At 45.1% G+C, this 18,979-nt stretch overlaps 1 protein-coding gene across 2 annotated transcripts in view; it reads left to right on the top strand.

Annotated features, from left to right (window-relative positions):
• The window catches only part of RCN1 (reticulocalbin 1), a 57,244-nt gene that overhangs the window by 23,805 nt on the left and 14,460 nt on the right, over positions 1-18,979 (top strand). For both annotated transcript variants that reach the window (XM_075326587.1, XM_075326586.1), the window contains exons 4-5: positions 3,315-3,493; positions 5,305-5,365. In XM_075326587.1, the coding sequence (XP_075182702.1) occupies positions 3,315-3,493; positions 5,305-5,365 (240 nt within the window). The remainder of the gene's footprint in view (positions 1-3,314; positions 3,494-5,304; positions 5,366-18,979) is intronic.

Below are 18,979 nucleotides of genomic sequence, written 5' to 3' on the forward strand. Positions count from 1 at the left end.
AGCGGGAGCAGGAGATGAAACGCTGCCGCTGCAGCGTTCACCTGCACTCCAGAGCTGCTGCCCCCACCTCCCCTGGACCCTGCAGTGTACATATATATATATATACATACTCCCCCCCCGTATATTCGGCTTATAAGACGCACCCCCTACTGTCCCCCAAAATTTGGGGGAACAAAAGTGCGTCTTATAAAGCGAAAAATACGGTAATTTGTTTTGGGTGAAGCTACATTTTTGGGCATTTGCATCAGATTTTTATTGCATTTTTTTAAGACTAATGAAAAAAAAAATACATTTTAGCATTGATTTGAAACCCTGAAAAAGTTTTATATCACAGTTTATTAACTCTGCCAGTGATATGCCATTTGTTAACATATGTTCTGCTCTATCCAGCTTGACGGCCATAGTTGGGCTTCTGGCTGCCGTGACATTTGTGACATCTGATCTGCTCCACCCTATTGCATTATGTTGGACAGGGTAACTGAGGGATTCTCCTCCCTCTATAAAACCACTTGTATGATGTAGTTAGCATTGACAGTGGCATGGTATCCTGGCCATCTATTGTCCTGACCATTAGAGCATTATGTCTGCAGTATATTCAGCTGACATCTGCAAGGGATGGTCATCCCTATTCCATATTGATACAACACATCTCAGTAAATAACCTTCCCAACATGATGTGATAGTAAAGAAGATTTTTCACATTTTTTTTATGTTGAACTGGGCACACAATGTTATAGAGGCTACAGAGCAGAATAATTGTAGTCTCTAATTTCCTCTCTCTGTTGCAGAAATATTAGCAATCAAAGTGTGTCAACTAGTGAGTTCATTTTAAGTCCAAGTGGGTGGTAACAGACCGTCTTCACTGGGGGGAGCACTTCTCAATTTATGATGCTGATCTATCTTAGGCACCCCAACAGTAAAAGGAAAGAACACTCCCCCACAATTACAAGTTGAGCACAACAGATAGAAAAGTATTTACTGATGCATCTCTAGACATGCAATATGGGCAAGGGGCAGTACAACAGAGCTAACAGTGCTAGGACAGAAAGAGAGCTGATAGAGGGGGTTTATCATATGACACAGCTAAACTCAACTACACTGTACCTCCATAATGTGGATTTTATCTGAAAGGTGTTAGTCATTTGTGCTTTTTAATCATGCATGAGACTAGACCAGGAAATCAGAGCTGTATCCTTACATCTCACACAGAGTTGATTACACTCAGTAATCAGGAAAGCTGATAGAAGGGTTTGTGATGTGACACAGTTAAACTCAGCTGTACTTGCTAATCACGCAGGAGGTTAGACCAGGAGAATATAGCTGTTGCGTTACATCTAACACTTTGAGAAACTTAAACTATGATGATGGGAAATTTTCCTTCCCTTTTGAGTGTTGCTGTCTGCTCATGATTGTAAGTGTCATACTGGGAGAATAAGTACAAGCTTCTCTTGAAACCTGCCTATTAATATCCACTTGAATAAAAAAACGCAAAAAGCTTAGGAGGTACCAAATACTTTGATTGCTAGTATCTCCGCAACAAAGAAACAAAAAAATAAAAAAACAGGGGTTTTTTTTCTGCTCTACGATGACCTTTACATTTTGTGTCCAGTTCAACATGAAAAAATTGTTGAGACATCTGCTTTAAGTTACAAGGCAAGAATGGTTAAAGGGTTATACAGTTAGGTCCAGAAATATTTGGACAGTGACACAATTTTCGCGAGTTGGGGTCTGCATGCCACCACATTGGATTTGAAATGAAACCTCTACAACAGAATTCAAGTGCAGATTGTAACGTTTAATTTGAAGGTTTGAACAAAAATATCTGATAGAAATTGTAGGAATTGTACACATTTTTTTACAAACACTCCACATTTTAGGAGGTCAAAAGTAATTGGACAAACCCAAACACTTCAGAATTCATCCGGCTACTCTTGTCTGCTGTTATGTCATCAATAAACACAAGTGACCCAGTGCTATTGAAAGCCATGCATGCCCATGCCATCACGTTGCCTCCACCATGTTTTACAGAGGATGTGGTGTGCCTTGGATCATGTGCCGTTCCCTTTCTTCTCCAAACTTTTTTCTTCCCATCATTCTGGTACAGGTTGATCTTTGTCTCATCTGTCCATAGAATACTTTTCCAGAACTGAGCTGGCTTCATGAGGTGTTTTACAGCAAATTTAACTCTGGCCTGTCTATTTTTGGAATTGATGAATGGTTTGCATCTAGATGTGAACCCTTTGTATTTACTTTCATGGAGTCTTCTCTTTACTGTTGACTTAGAGACAGATACACCTACTTCACTGAGAGTGTTCTGGACTTCAGTTGATGTTGTGAACGGGTTCTTCTTCACCAAAGAAAGTATGCGGCGATCATCCACCACTGTTGTCATCCGTGGACGCCCAGGCCTTTTTGAGTTCCCAAGCTCACCAGTCAATTCCTTTTTTCTCAGAATGTACCCGACTGTTGATTTTGCTACTCCAAGCATGTCTGCTATCTCTCTGATGGATTTTTTCTTTTTTTTCAGCCTCAGGATGTTCTGCTTCACCTCAATTGAGAGTTCCTTAGACCGCATGTTGTCTGGTCACAGCAACAGCTTCCAAATGCAAAACCACACACCTGTAATCAACCCCAGACCTTTTAACTACTTCATTGATTACAGGTTAACGAGGGAGACGCCTTCAGAGTTAATTGCAGCCCTTAGAGTCCCTTGTCCAATTACTTTTGGTCCCTTGAAAAAGAGGAGGCTATGCATTACAGAGCTATGATTCCTAAACCCTTTCTCCGATTTGGATGTGAAAACTCTCATATTGCAGCTGGGAGTGTTCACTTTCAGCCCATATTATATATATAATTGTATTTCTGAACATGTTTTTGTAAACAGCTAAAATAACAAAACTTGTGTCACTGTCCAAATATTTCTGGACCTAACTGTACAAAAATATGGCTGCTGTCTTCCAAAACTGTGCTACTACTGTCTTCAACTCCATTTACTTTGGTTGAGCTGAACTGGGATACTGGACAAGAGTAATGGACGGGTGTGGGGCAGTCACAGGAAGGAAAATGTTTTTGTAAGCCAAATCAACCCTTCCACTCTGATGAACGTGTGCAGGATGTTTTCACTGTCAGCAGGCAAAGAGCCTGAATATAGCAACATCAACATCTATTTGCATGTTGAGAGATGAATCTTTTAGCGTAACTTCTCACTATGCAGTCTTTAATTATGACTAGACACCTCCCTTTTTAAATTATGACGGTTGTCAGTGGAAATTTCTGATAATCGCATTCATTGTTGTGTCCCTATATCTCTGCAGCAAACCCTGAAGAGTTCCAAGATGCAGCCGAGCAGTTTAGCTTCAAGAAAATGCTTCCTCGGGATGAAAGGAGGTTTAAACAAGCTGACCTCAATGGAGATCTTGAGGCTAATCGAGAAGAGTTCACTGCTTTTCTTCACCCAGAAGAATTTGAGCACATGAAGGACATAGTTATATTGGTACGAGAACCTTCCTGGCTTATAACACAGTTTTAGGCATTGACCGTTGGGCTTTATCTTTAGGTTGTCGTTGTCCCCACATCCGAACTACACTTAGAATTTTTTTTTTTAATTTATACCTGAAGGAGCATTCAGTAGAGTAGAGCAATAGTCATGTTAAAGTAGTTCTTCGAGACTACTTAAGGGCCATTTACACACTGCGACATCGCTAACAATATATCGTCGGGGTCACAGTGTTTGTGACGCACATCCGGCGTCGTTAGCGACATTGCATCATGTAATACATATGAGCGACCTTAAACGATTGTAAAAGAGGCAAAAATCGTTGGTATGTGAGACGTCGTTCACTTACCAAAAATCGTTACCTATTCAGTAGTGAGGTTGTTTGTCGTACCTGCAGCAGCACACATCGCTATGTGTGACACCGCAGGAACAAGCAACAACCTCGTACTTGCGGCCGGCCGCACTGAGGAAGGAAGGAGGTGGGCAGGATGTTTGTCCCGCTCATCTCCGCCCCTCCGCTTCTATTGGACGGCTGCCGTGTGATGTCGCTGTGACGCCGCACGTACCGCCCCCTTAGAAAGGAGGCGGTTCGCCGGTCACAGCGACGTCGCAGGGAAGGTAAGTCCGTGTGACAGGTGTCAGCGATGTTGTGCGCCACGGGCAGCGATTTGCCCATGACGCACAACCGACGGGGGCGGGTACACTCGCTAGCGATATCGATAGCAATATCGCAGCGTTTAAAGTACCCTTTAGAATAGACTGTTTTTCATGAGGTTTGACCTGTCACAGAGGTTAGTCAGGTCAGAGGTTAGTCAGGTCAGAGGTTAGTCAGGTTAGTTATGCATTCACAGAGAGCCCCTTATAGATTTCTGATGACACTTTCCGTGGTTCGGTTGTTAGGACCCCACCAATGCCCAAAACAGCGGTGTCTAAATTAGGCATTAAATTAGGCAAATCCATTGCTTTGTGTTTTGCTGGGGGTTTTTTTGTCAAAGTTTACAGTACCAGGTTAATTTGAGTACCTGGGTCACTTTGTATTTGGGGGTAGAGAGTATCCCTCTGTTCTCCTTACAGGACTGTCTTAGCAAATACTTGTTTTTCCCCTGAAATAACCATTTGTAATCTTTTCTATGTATTCCTGTTCCCGTTATTCCTCCAAGAATTTTATGACTATAATGACAAATTGATGTTGCCATTCCCCTTGGTAAAGGTGGGTCTCCACTTAGTCTAAGGGCTGCTTCAGACATTGGAGATGGATTGGCCACATGTCTCCTGACCCTAAGGTGACCACTTTATGTGTGTTAATGAGGCTGCAAGGCTGATTTGCATGGATTTCAGAAGAAGCCCTTACACTGTCAGCACTGATTGGATAATTTTGCACTGTGTAGGGCCACGCCTCCAACTGGAAACACCCAGTTGTCAATATATTTATTTCTAGTATGAGTACCAGAGAAAAGTCAGAACACAAAAGTAAGAAAAGTTGCTTCACAATTCTATCATAGTGAATTGTGTCAGGGGAGATAAGTAGTTCCTTATATTTCCTTGAGCCCTCACTGATCTACTACTCTGATACAAACGAGATGTCTAAGACGCTGCAGAAGGAGCATCATTGTATGGCGTCTTCCGGCATGTGCTGCCTTTCCACTAATTAATTAATAAATGTTAGATCAGTGGGGATCTGACCATTGGGGATCAGCTGTTTTTACATCAGTGGTATAGATGTGGATTAGAGACTGGGAACTTATTCACTTCTGGAAACCTTTTTACTGGCAAGAAGTCTCTCACCAATATGAAACATGCTTTTGCAGGAAACCCTGGAAGACATCGACAAGAATGGTGATGGGGTTGTGGATGAAGATGAATATACTGGTAAGTTCTCATGACTAAAGGTTCATTCCTGTTTGGAGACTTATCTGCAGTGTTTATAGGGCAGTGCTGCCTTTTATGCCACTTTTTATGTTTTAAAATTGCTGTGTTTCAGATATATAGTTACATAGTTAAGGTGGCTTTACGCGCTATGAGATCGCTAAAGCGCTAAAGCGATCTCGTTGGGGTCACGGAATTTGTGACGCACATTCGGCTGCTTTAGCGATGCGTTGCGTGAGACACCTATGAGCGAATTTGAATAGTCGCAAAAACGTTCAAAATCGCTCATTGGTGACATGGGGGTCCCCTCCCAATTATCGTTGCTGCTGCAGTACCGATGTTGTTTATCGTTCCTGCGGCAGCACACATCGCTATGTGTGACGCCGCTGGAACGACAAACATCTCCTTACCTGCGTCCACCGGAAAAGGAGGAAGGAAGGAGGTGGGCGGCATGTTCCGGCCGCTCATCTCCTCCCCTCCTTTTCTATTGCGCGGCGGTTCAGTGACGCCGCTGTGATGTCGCTGGGACACTGAACAAACCACCCCCTTATAAAGGAGGCGGTTCGCCGGTCACAGCGACGTCGCTGCACAGGTATGTGCGTGTGATGCTGCCGTAGCGATAATGTTCGCTACGGCAGCGATCACCACATATCGTTACAACGACGGGGGCAGGTGCTATCTCGCTCGACATCGCTAGCAATTGCTAGCGATGTCGTAGCGTGTAAAGCAGCCCTTACTTAGGTTGAAAAAAGACCTAGGTCCATCTAGTTCAACCTTCCTCCATCAGATCTACATTTTGTCCCAAAGTCACTTATAACCAACAATGTTGTGTGTAGTGAGAAAATCATCCAGCCCTTTTTTAAAAGTTGTTATAGTCTCTTGTGGTAGGGCATTCCACAGTCTGACTGCTCTAACTGTAAAGAACCCTTTCCTATTTAGCTACCGGAATCGCTTTTCTTCTTATGTTCGGATTACTTGTGCTAGAAACCTAAGTATAAGTTCACAGTTTTTCTGCTCCAATAGTGAAGAATGCAGACATTCCCTTCAGGAGAGCAGCACTCCGCTGAAGAGTACCTCATTCAGCGATTATTGGTGTCTCAGCACCTGAACCTCTGTCACATCTTTCAATCTAACATATGTAAATTGTTTGTTTTTTGTTTTTTTTTAAAGTGCAGTTAAACTTTAAGGGGGCGGCCCATTTATTAAAAAATGTCTGCTTTTGCTTAAAAAAAATCATCAGCAGTTATCTAAACCAGTCTGGCTGCCAAGTAAGGGGTCTTATAGCTGCCACGCCCCTCTAAGAAATATTCAAATTGTCTCTCCAGTAAAGTAGACAAACTCTAGCACAGCGCCACCTATTGTAAGTAGCAATCCTAAAAGTCACAAGTGGATTTTTAACAATCCTTTGCAATATAACTCAGGATATATAAGCCAGATCAGAATCCCAATTTGCAGACACGGTGTTTCGGGGTGCTTGCCCCTCGTCAGTGCAAAGTAATATATCCTGAGTCATATTGCAAAGGATTGTTAAAAATCCACTTGTGACTTTTAGGATCGCTACTTCCAATAGGTGGCGCTGTGCTAGAGTTTGTCTCCTTTACTGGAGAGACAATTTCAGCAGTTATCTAGTAAGTCTTAGTAGTCCAGTGCCGACTCTGTGCTGCTGCAGGTGGTGTTTCTTGACTAATGTCCCATCTCTATCACTGTGTGGTATCTAGCCTTCCGATCTAATTCCGGTCCGTGTCTCACAGATGTATGAGATCAGCTATCTTTCTGTTTGTTTTTTTTGAGCATGTGATGGACTCATTTTTGGTCCATGTGTCAGTTTTTACAATCCTTGATGAATCTGTTTTTTTCTCATACTTAGAGAGAGAAAAAAAGTCTTAGCGTCTTTCACCCAAGAAAAAGTAAAATCCAGACAACACACAGATAACACCATTGTGTTATCCATTTCTTTTTTTCACAGGGCCATTGACTTCAATTACTTGATCGGCAACACAAATTTAGGAGGACTAACCACCAGGATTTTCCTACATAACCTAAAGCCAGTGCTATACTGTCACTATCATGCTGATTCTATACATACCTTTAGTTGTGAGATCGGATGTATACTTTCTGAAATATAGGCAAGTAAAGTTTGTGATATGCACTGTTACTTGATTGATAGGTGCTGCAGAATATCTAATAGCTGGGTCAGGTTTTAGTAGTTATTCCTGCCCCGTCTGCTGCTTGTCGTTTCTCCTCCCTGTCCTTTCTCCCGCTGTAATCAAAGAGACAGGGGAGGAAGCACAGGCAGGCAGACAGGGGCGGGAATAACTTGCCTGTATTTCAGAAAGTATACATCCGATCTCACAGCTAAAGGTATGTATATGTATAGAATCAGCAAGATAGTGCCAGTATAGCACTGGCTTTACTTTATATAGGAAAATAATGGTAGTTGGTCCTCTTTAAAGGAGGCTTTGTCTGTCTTATTTCTTTTTTTTTTGTACATGTGCTGTCCTTTTTTATTTTTTTGCATATACCGTAGTTTTCGGACTATAAGACGCACCGGACTATAAGACGCACTCTGGTTTTAGAAGAGGAAAATAGGAAAATAAAACTTTAGGCAAAAAAATGTGGTCATGACACATTGTTATGGGGCGAGATCTGCTGCTGATACTGTTATGGGGGTAATGTCCCCAAATTCTCTACTAAGGTACCCCATCCTGGTAATGATCCTCCTGCCTTGTATATGATCCTGCTATAAACCCCCATCCTGCTCATATTCCCCCATCCATCATGCTCATATACCCCCATCCTGCTCATATTCCCCCATCCTGCTCATATACTCCATTCCGGTTCATATACCCCCATCCTGTTCATATACCCCCATTCTATTGATATACCCCCCATCCATCCTGATCATATACTCCTATCCTGTTCATATACCCCATCCTGCTCATATACCCCCATCCTGTTCATATACCCCCATCCTGTTCATATACCCCCCATCCTGTTCATATACCCCCATCCTATTCATATACCCCCATCCTGTTCATATACCCGCATCCTGTTCATATACCCCCCATCCATCCTGCTCATATACTCCCATCCTGTTCATATACCCCCATCCTGTTCATATACCCCCATCCATCCTGCTCATATACTGTCATCCTGTTCATATACCCCCCACCCATCCTGCTCATATACTCCCATCCTGTTCATATTCCCCCATCCTGTCCATATACCCCCATCCTGTTTATATACCCCCATCCATCCTGCTCATATACTCCCATCCTGCTATATGCCCCCATCGTGCTCATATACCATCCTGGTATATGGCCTGTATCCTATAGCACAGAGCAAAAAAAATAAACATTTATACTCACCTTTTCCTCACTCCCTGCAGCACCGATCACATCTTCCTCTCTGGCACGCTGATCTGTGTGTGTGGAGCCATTCCCCTGCTGCATCGCGATGTCTTCCTGTCTGTGCCGATCAGCTGACCAGCACAGATCAGCTGACCGGCACAGACAGGAAGACATTGCGTGCTGCAGGGGGCCGGCTCCACACACGGGGACGGGTGAGTACACTGATTCACTGCACCCCGCGCTGGTAATGATGTGCGGGGAGCAGTGAATACAGCCGCACATGATCACTCCAGGCTGTAATTGCCAGGGGTGATCATGCGGACCGGCTCTTTACTATGCGCGCGTCCCCGCTCGTCCTCCCGCCCACCTGTAGCGCTGGCTTCTGCACTGAGAGATGGGCGGGAGGATGGGCGTGCATATGTAATGAGCGGGCCCACGTGGTCACGGCAGGCGCTGCTGCTGCCTGCTTGTGCCCCCGATGACCCGCTCCACCGCAGCACCCTCGTTCCGGGCCGCAGCCCTATAGTCAGACCATAAGACGCACCCCCAACTTTCCCCCAACATTTGGGGGGAAAAAAGTGCGTCTTATGGTCCGAAAAATACGGTAGATCATGGATCCATTACATTGAATCTGACTTCTCACATGTCTTTTTTTCTTTTTTTTTTCCAACTGATTGTTGCACATTAGATGCAATACCAAACTCAACACAGAAGGGGGCACTATTTCTTGAAAAAAAGATCTGGTCATTTTGGGATATTCAGAGCTGCTATCGTTGTAGCCCTGCCAAGTGACAGACTTCATTCCAAAGCTGTAAAAAATAAAAAATTGCACCAGTCCGGAAAGTTTGGAACTACTCACCAGATTTGACTGCTCACACTGAGAAGTCAAACCTGGCTTTTCTTATATATATTTAAATCTATATACATCTGATTTGAAATAATGCAGGTGCGCTTAAATTAGACCTATAATTGTGTCCCTTTGTATATGATGAAATGAAGCAGAAATCCATCTGACTATAAGAGCAGACAAACGGTCTCCCAAGATGTTTAATGGGCTTTTGGCAATTAAAATGTTTCTTTGGTCATAGTTCTCTCTCGGCTTGTGCTTACCTACTGCCCTGCTGTTATCCCAGCGAGCGTAAAGTAGTCCAAATTGTGTATATTGTTTTGTGTACAATGTCACAGTGCTATAGAAGTCAGCACCCCACTTGGTAATGACAGGATGTGTTCCCAGAGTGGTTTCAGTAATGGAGAGAGGTAAAGTAATTTAATTTAGGTGTTGATCAAGAATGTTGTTTTCGCAGCGGTAGAGAGACAAAAAAATGACATTCTGTTATTTCAGGTTTACACATTTTTTTCTGCGGCCAAATCAAAATTGACATAATGAGACCTTGCTTCCTGTGTGATTTTCATTTCCAGCTTCACATTTATAACACTAATGAAGCCAATTGAATATTGCAGTTCTTGTGTTTTATTTTCAATTTTTTTTCTGTGCAAAGTATTGCTGGTCATCATTCGTGGAAATATTGGCACATTGTTTTTGTGTGTTTTTTTAAGCTTAGACACTCCTTATGAATTATTTGGACAGTTTGGGAGCTTGTAGGCACAGATTGTCTGACACCTAAGTGTACGTTCACATGCTGCAGATTGGCTACAGATTTTCAGTGTGGATTCTGTACAGAAGATCTGCAGTCAATATGTGTTGATGGAGCTTTAAAAACATATAGCAGGTAAAATCTGAGAAAATGTGCACTATGCCCTCAATTCCACTTTGGCCGGTGGCACACTTGCGATTGACTCGCACGAGTGCAATGTGAGAAAATCTCGCATTGCTCTCGAACCAATGTTAATCAATGAGGCAGCTCTGATCTGCTTTCTTTTATCAGTCCAAATCAGAGCTGAGAAAAAAAATGCAGCATGCTGCAATTTCTAGAGTTTCTCGTGCGAATCTCCATTGCAAGTCTATGGGTGCGAGAAAAAAACGTATGGCACACGGACCATCCTAGTGACATCCGTGTTTTTAAATACAATTCTATCATGTAGAAGAGAACACTATAAATGCTCTTGTACATGACTGTAATGACTAATAGCTGCTGAGAAAAAAACAGATCACATACGGATTGAATACGGATTGCTCACAAACTACTATCATGAGAAAAATCACAGACTCGCATTGCAATTGCATTGCACACGGATCAACACTCGGACATAGCTCATTCTACTCTCAGGCATAAGAATCGAACCGATCTTTGTATCCTAAGTGTGACGCCTGCCTTATGTGCAGCTTATAAACTCTGTTAGGCCATGTACACACGTTGAGTATTTGGTGAGTTTTTTACCATAGTATTTGTAGCCAAAGCCAGGAGCGGTAAAATCAGAGGAAAAGTATAATAGAAACACATGCACCACTGCTGCACTTTACACCCATTCCTGGTATTGGCTTACAAATACTGATGTAAAAAAACCTCACCAAATACTTAATGTGTGCACGTGGCTTTACAGGTTTTTATACTAGATCCTTTGTGATGTATGTTAAAGGGGTGGTCCAGTTAAAATAAGGTATCACCTATCTGCAGGATTGGTGATAACTTCCTTTATCTGTGGGTGTCCCACCACTGGGACCTGCACAGATTGAGGAATTAATGGAGCAGCGGTTGAGCATGTTCACGGCCGCTCTATATTATCAGGGAGAAGAGTGCCCCATTCCCAGCAGCCAGATCGCTAAGAATCACTAAGTTATCACCTATGTAAGGACAGTCGGAGAACCCCTCTATATCCACCCCAAGATTTTGTTGGTAATTGGTTCTGGATTTCAGTGGAAAGAGGCCAACTGAGCTTGAGGCCTTGTCTAGTGGTGTCCATAAAATTATCCAAGCAATCTTGAATTATCTTTTTTATTATAATGACTAAATAAATATATGTTATTACAGTAAATGCTTGATGTTACAGATCAATATTATTACTTGTGTGGCTCAATTAAATTGCCTTCTTTGAGGCCTTCACAGAACAGCTGGAGTTATACTGAGAAAAAATTACACAGGTGGACTCAGTTTACCAATTAGGTGACAATTGGTCACTCAGGATTTTATTTAGGGGCATCAGACTACAGGGGACTGAACACAAAAGCACCTCACAATTAAGCTCTCATAGACTTTTATTGAGTTGTTACCTACATTGTGCTCCATGAAATACTGGAGAAGCCTGCAGGTTACAAAATGCAGAAGGCCTACTGGCGTGGCGGTGATAGACGTTGAAGCCGCCAGAAGGTGAGCAGGGAACTTAGATTTAGAAGGCACCTGTCAGGTGTTATATGCACCAGTCCTGGGTGCATATTGGTAATCCCTGCCTAACCGTCCCTTTATACACTAGCATAGATAAAGAGAGCTTTAGAAAAAGTATTTCTAAAGATCTTTTATCGTATGCTAATGAGCTCGGTTACTAGTCCCAAGGGTGTTGCTTCCCTTGCTAGTCGGCCCCATTAAAATGTTAGTATGCCCCTGTGGGTGTACTAACATGCTAATGGATACGCAGCATCAGAGGATGGTCTCATTCACCTCCCCGCTGCCATTGCCGCCTGACGCTGGATTTCGGCTCAGTGCGCATGACTCTGGAGTTTCGGTTATGCGCACTATGAAGCCGGGTGTACGTATCCTGGCTTCAACCTGAAGTGCTCATGACCGAAACTCCGGGGTCATGCGCACTGAGCTGAAATCCAGCGTCAGGCGGCCATGGCATCATAGAGGTGAGTGAGATCATCCTCTGACGCTGTGCATTCATTAGCATGTTGGTACACCCACAGGGGCGTGCTAACATGCTAATGGGGCCAACTATCAAGGGAAGCAACACCCTTGGGACTAGTCCCCGTGCTCATTATCATACTATAAAAGATCTTTAGAAATACTTTTTCTAAAGATCTCTTTATCTATGCTAGTGTATACAGGGACGGTTAGGCAGGGATTAGCAATATGCACCCAGAACTGCTCGTGGTTCTGGGTGCATATTGAACCTGACAGGTTCCCTTTCAGGCACTACAGTGGTGAAATAGTAAAAAAAGACGCTGAACTCCACTTCAGCATCTTTTTTTACTATTTCACCACTGTAGTGCTTTAAATCTAATTCCCCTGCCCTCTGCCTTTAATGCTTTGCACAAAAGCTCCAGTAGTTTAAAAATTCTTCTGTAACCAATGCCATCATTATGTTTTGCAACAATAAGGTTGTGAAGATTTTGAAACAGCTCACCGGTTTTATACATCTTGAGATGTATATATTTTAATTTAGAATATTGATGACTTGCATATATATATACTGTGTATATACAGTATATATATATATATATATATATATATATATACAGTATATATACAGTATACATAAGAAGTCACCAATTTTCTAAGTTAAAATATATATGGTGTTGTGAAAAAGTATTTGTCCCTGTTACGGGGGGACTGGCAGATTAGGATAAGGTAGTGTATTCCCAATCGCCAGTCGGGGTCCACCGTGCTCCCAGATGGAATAGGAGCTGCTGGCAACCCAAAGGTTAGGCAGAGAATACAGAGCTGATGACTCAGAGATAACCCAGGAGACCTGGGAACCGGTCACGTGTGTAGGGATACGTCAAACCAGATGACAACCCAGTTAGCGTTTCGGTGGAGCGGGCACAACTCCAACCACGTGTGTAGGAAACACGTCAGGCCGGATGGTAACCTGTTAGCATTGACCGAGAAGACCACTGCGACAGCGCCCTGTCAGCCACGTGTGTAAGACATGTCAGGCTGACCCGTCCTCTGATTAGTGTTTCTGGTCACCACTCGACTGGCTACGTGTGTGAAGGACACGTCAGACCAGTTAGTCACACCAGTAGCATTTGACTGGGAAGCCGAGGAGGGAAATAGGGTTCACACACCCAATTCTGGAACACCTTGTTAACTCCACAGGGGTTCTGGAATACGCTGTCCGCGCACATAGAGGGCACAACCGGACCGGTGGCGCATCAGGTACGCTGTCCGTGTGCGCAGAGGGCACTCTCAGACAGGTGACGCAGCAGGTATGCTGTCCGTGTGCGTAGGAGGCTTAAACGGACAGGTGACGCAGCAGCCGCAGTCCAGTTAACGCCACTGGACTGCTATAGCACAACTGGAACGACAGCAAGGAAGCACGGCGCCTGACCCTGATGTGCTGAGCCACGAATCTTGGCGTGACAGGCACCGTTCGCCTAGCCCTACCTACCGCTTCCAACAAAGCTTATGCCACCATGAACTCTAAAAGAAGACTGCTCACCTCCATCTTGTCTCCAACCCCTTTTATAACCTGGATCCGCCCCAAACCCAGGGTGCACTACAATGGCACCACCTGGAGCCAATAGCAGAGTGCATGTCATCAGTGACATCACCAGCGGCCTATCCGATACCGCCACATCAGTGATGACCTTATGGCAGCCACGCCCCAAAACCTCACCAGTCGTCGTCTGACGACCAATGGTGAGGTGCCAGGTCATAGGGGCGGGCCTCCGCAAGCCAGTCCGGAGTGGCCACGTCATCAGGACACCTGATGCCCTCAGCCCTATCAGGGCCTGCCACCTCACGGACATGCCCAGTGGGGTCCTTACCGGACCTAGCCTCTGATGCACTAAGTGCCTGAGCATGCTCAGTAGCCTGAAAAACAGTCTCAGAAATCAGACTATCTGCCTGAGCATGCTCAGTAGGCACAACACAGGACTTAGACATAGCACGATGTCCAAGTACCTGTTCAAAGAGGCTTTTCGCACCAAGTGTAGGAGCATGCTCAGTAGCCTGAACCGAGGACTTGGCCTCAGAAATGGCACTATCACGCTGAGCATGCTCACTAGGCAAAACACTGGACTTAGGCTCTGGCTGGGGTAAATCGACGCACGCATGCGCACTAGCCGCCTCTCCTCACTTAGACGTGGAGGAAGAAGCAGCCAGCTGGACGACCCGAGGCACGGCCAAAAACGGCAGCCGGCGCCTGGGCGCAACAGGAACAGCAGCAGGCTGCTTGAGGCTATGGCAGCGCCGATTCGTAACAGTCCCCTTCCTGATTTCTTATTCTTTTGCATGTTTGTCACACTTAAATATTTCTGTCGCCAAACAATTTAAATATTAGATGAAGATAACACAATTAAGCACAAAATGCAGTTTATAAATTAAGGTCTTTATTATTAAGGGAAAAAGAAATCTAAACCTACTGTGCTCTGTGTGAAAAAGTGATTGTCCCCTAAGCCTAATAACTGGTTGGGCCACCCTTAGCAGCAGCTACTGCAATCAAGCATTTGTGATAACTGGCAATGAGTCTTTTACAACGCTCTTGATGAATTTAGGCCCACTCATCTTTTCAAAATTGTTGTAATTCAGCCACATTGGAGGTTTTTTTTATCAAGTATAAACCGCTTTTTTAAGGTCATGCCACAGCATCTCAATCAGATTTTGTTTTTCTTAAGCCATTCAGAGGTGGGTTTGCTGGTGTGTTTTGGATCATTGTGCTGCTGCATAACCCAAGTGTGCATCAGCTTGAGGTCACAAGCAGATGGCCTGACATTCTCCTTCAGGATTTTTTGGTAGACAGCAGAATTTATGGTTCCATTTACCACAGCAAGTTTTCTAGGTCCTGAAACAGGAAAACAGCCCCAGACCATCACATTACCACCACCATACTTTACTGTTGGTATGATGTTCCTTTTCTGAAATGCTGTGTTACTTTTACGCCAGATGTAATGGGACATAAACATTTCAAAAAGTTCCACTTTTGTCTCATCAGTACAAAGAATTCTCCCAACTTGATGGTCTTTAAGATGTTTTCTGGCAAAATTGAGATGTGCCTTTATGTTCTTTTTGCTCAGCACTGTTTTTCGTCTTGGAACTCTGCCATGCAGGCCATTTTTGCCCAGTCTCTTTTCTTATGGTGGAATCATGAACATTGACCTTAACTGAGGCAAGTGAGACCTGAAATTCCTTGAATGTTTTTGTGGGGTCTTTAGTGACCTCTTTAATGTTTCATCGCTGCGCCCTTGGGGTAATTTTGGTCGGCCAGCTCCTGGGCGGTTCACCAATGTTCTATGTGTTCTCTATTTGCGGATAATTGCTCTCACTGTGGTTCGCTGGAGTCGCAAAGCTTTTGAAATGGCTTTATAACCTTTTCCAGACTGATAAATCTCATTTACTTTGTTTCTCATTTGTTCCTGAATTTCTTTGGATCATGGCATGATGTCTAGCTTTTGAGGATCTTTTAATCTACTTCCCTGTCAGGCAGGTCCTATTTTAGTGATTTCTTGAATGAGAACAGGTGTGGTAGTAATCAGGTCCATGTGTAACCAGGGAAATTGAACTCAGCTCCCGAACCACAGTTAATTTCTGTTTTAAGGAGGGACAATCACTTTTTCACACAGTGCCATGGAGTTTTGGATTTCTTTTTCCCTTATCATAAAGATCTTAATATATAAACTGCATTTTGTGTTTACTTATGTTATCTGTGTCTAATATTGAAATTTGTTTTGTGATCTGAAACATTTAAGTGTGAGAAACATGCAAAAGAATAAGAAATCAGGAAGGGTGCAAACACTTTTTCACACCACTGTGTATATGTATATAATTTAGCAGTGAATGATGTACGTATATTTGATAGGTTAAACATTTTGGATCCATGATTTTTTCATCCTATGTTACCTTGTAGTAACATTTGTGTATTACTGAAGTCCATTTTTTGCTCTTGATCTAGAATAAAAAAGCCTTCTATGGTAAAATTCTGGGATAAGTTGGATTCATTTGTTGGCGACATAGAAATGTGAACTGTTGGTTCTAATTTCAGAAGCTGTCTTCTAAGGAGTGCTCTTCATTTCATGTTCTGATCCCACATGCTGTGAAGATGGCCAGGACTAACTTTATAATCTGTAAACTGTATAGCAGCATAAATGTAACTCATTACACAACATGCTGAGGGGGGTTTCTGCAGGAATCCTTAACCGACCTCCTAAAGCATACTGGTTAACTACGGAAACAAAACTGTACTCTTAAGGGGGCTTTACACGCTACGACATCGCTAATGCGAACTCGTTGGGGTCACGGAATTGGTGACGCACATCCGACCGCATTAGCGATGCCGTTGCGTGTGACACTTATGAACAATTTTGCATCGTTGCAAGATGCAAAATCGCTCATCGGTGACATGGGGGTCCATTCTCAAAAATCGTTACTGCAGCAGTAACGAGGTTGTTCCTCGTTCCTGCGGCAGCACACATCGCTCCGTGTGACACCGCAGGAACGAGGAAGCTCTCCTTACCTGCGTCCCGGCCGCTATGCGGAAGGAAGGAGGTGGGCGGGATGTTCGTCCCACTCATCTCCGCCCCTCCGCTTCTATTGGCCGGCGGTTCAGTGACGCAGCTGTGACGTCGCTGTGACGCTGAACGAACCGCCCCCCTTAGAAAGGAGGCGGTTCGCCGTTTACAGCGACGTCGCAGGGCAGGTAAGTATGTGTGACAGGTCTGGGCGATGTTGTGCGCCACGGGCAGCGATTTGCCCGTGTCGCACAACAGATGGGGGTGGGTACCCACGCTAGCGATATCGGTACCGATATCGCAGCGTGTAAAGCGGCCTTTAGTTTATTGCAGTGTTCGGAAAGTTTATGGTTAAAGGAATTTTCGAGCTGTTTTTTAATTATGTAAAATCTGTATCTGGTATCAAAGTTCATCCACAGACATTTGTTACGAGGGGGACCCGGGGAAGCGTGCCAAGATGGGGAATGGACAGCTTCCGCCGGTCAAGGTCCACTGTGCGGTGTAAGGGACCGCTGCTATGGTGGGTGAAGAGTGAGCGGGTTGCTGCTAGCGATCGTCTGGAATGTCACAGACGATCTATGTACACCGGTCTGCCCTAACCCGTGTGGGTTGTATGGCAGGGATCACACAGGTCGGTGTACCTGTTGCACGGGGAAGCACAGAGGTGCCCACGCACATGTGCCAGTGGAAGTCAAGAGAATATGGCACGAGGGTAGCACAGAGGTGCCCACGCACGTGTGCTTTCAATAACCAGGTGAGTCCAGTGGAGACTCGAGGAGCTCACCTGGGACAGGAACACGGCCTGTAGAAGGAGCTACTGCCGGAGCAGCAAGGCAGGGACACGGCCTGCAAACCAGGTGCTGCCTAAGCAGCAAGGGCGAAGCCCACAGAAGAAGATAATGCCTGAGCAGTGGCGTGGCAGCACGCTGCCAGACATCCAAACATAGAAGGACGGTCGCGCGCCGCCATGATGGCAGGAGGAGCTTTTAAGGAGGTGTAGCTCCAGCCAAGGGCGGGCGCGAGGCGGAGATGACGGACTTGACCCAATCAGGATCCACGACATCCCAGCCTGGCCAGTCAGGATTCACCACGTCACCAGCCTTGTCATCAAGCCGTGTGACGTCAGTGGGCGAATCAGGATCCACCAAGCATAGCACATGCTCACCCTCCTGCCTCTGGGAAATAGAGGCGGGATCCTCGGTCTCACAATGTGTAGAGATAACGGGAGTCTCACTGCTTCCCTGAGCAGCAAATCTCTGCACATTGCGCAACCTCACAGACCTTCGAGGCTGCTGAGCAGGAGGAGCTGTGGCAGGCAAGGAATGGGAGACCTCCTCATTTCTTGCAACAGGAGTACCACTAGGTGTCACCCTTGTGCTGCCTCTCTGAGGAGGTTTCTCCTGCACTCTGCGTAGTCTGGCAGACCTTCGGCGCTGCGGAGCAGGAGTGCTCGTGGCAGGCAAGGAGACTGTCTCATTCCTTGCCACAGGAGAGCCACGAGGTGTAACATTACCCCCCCGTCTAGGCCCCCCCCCCTGCCCGTGCTCGAAGGCCGCTATCAAACCCGGGGCGTGGATATGATCCTTCAATTCCCAGGATCTATGCTCCGGACCACGGCCGACCCACTCCACGAGGTAGTACCTCCTGCCCCGTATAACTTTTGTCTCCACAAGCTTCGCCACCTCAGAGTCGTCGGGCGGGGAGTCAGTTTGAGGCGTCAGGGACCCCGAGAACTTATTAAGTCGTACGGGTTTCAGGAGGGACACGTGAAAGGTGTTGGCTATAGCCCAGCGTGGAGGGAGCTGGAGTCGGTATGCCACCGGGTTCACCTGCTCTAGCACTTTAAACGGACCCAGGTACCTAGGGGCGAACTTGGCTGCCTGTACCCGTAGGTTAACATTCTTAGAGGACAGCCACACTAGGTCACCAGGGGCGAAGGATGGTGCAGGGCGGCGGCGCTCATCAGCCGTTGTCACCATCCGG

This window comes from Anomaloglossus baeobatrachus, chromosome 10 (assembly GCF_048569485.1).
Source record: "Anomaloglossus baeobatrachus isolate aAnoBae1 chromosome 10, aAnoBae1.hap1, whole genome shotgun sequence".
Taxonomy (NCBI): Eukaryota; Metazoa; Chordata; class Amphibia; order Anura; family Aromobatidae; genus Anomaloglossus; species Anomaloglossus baeobatrachus.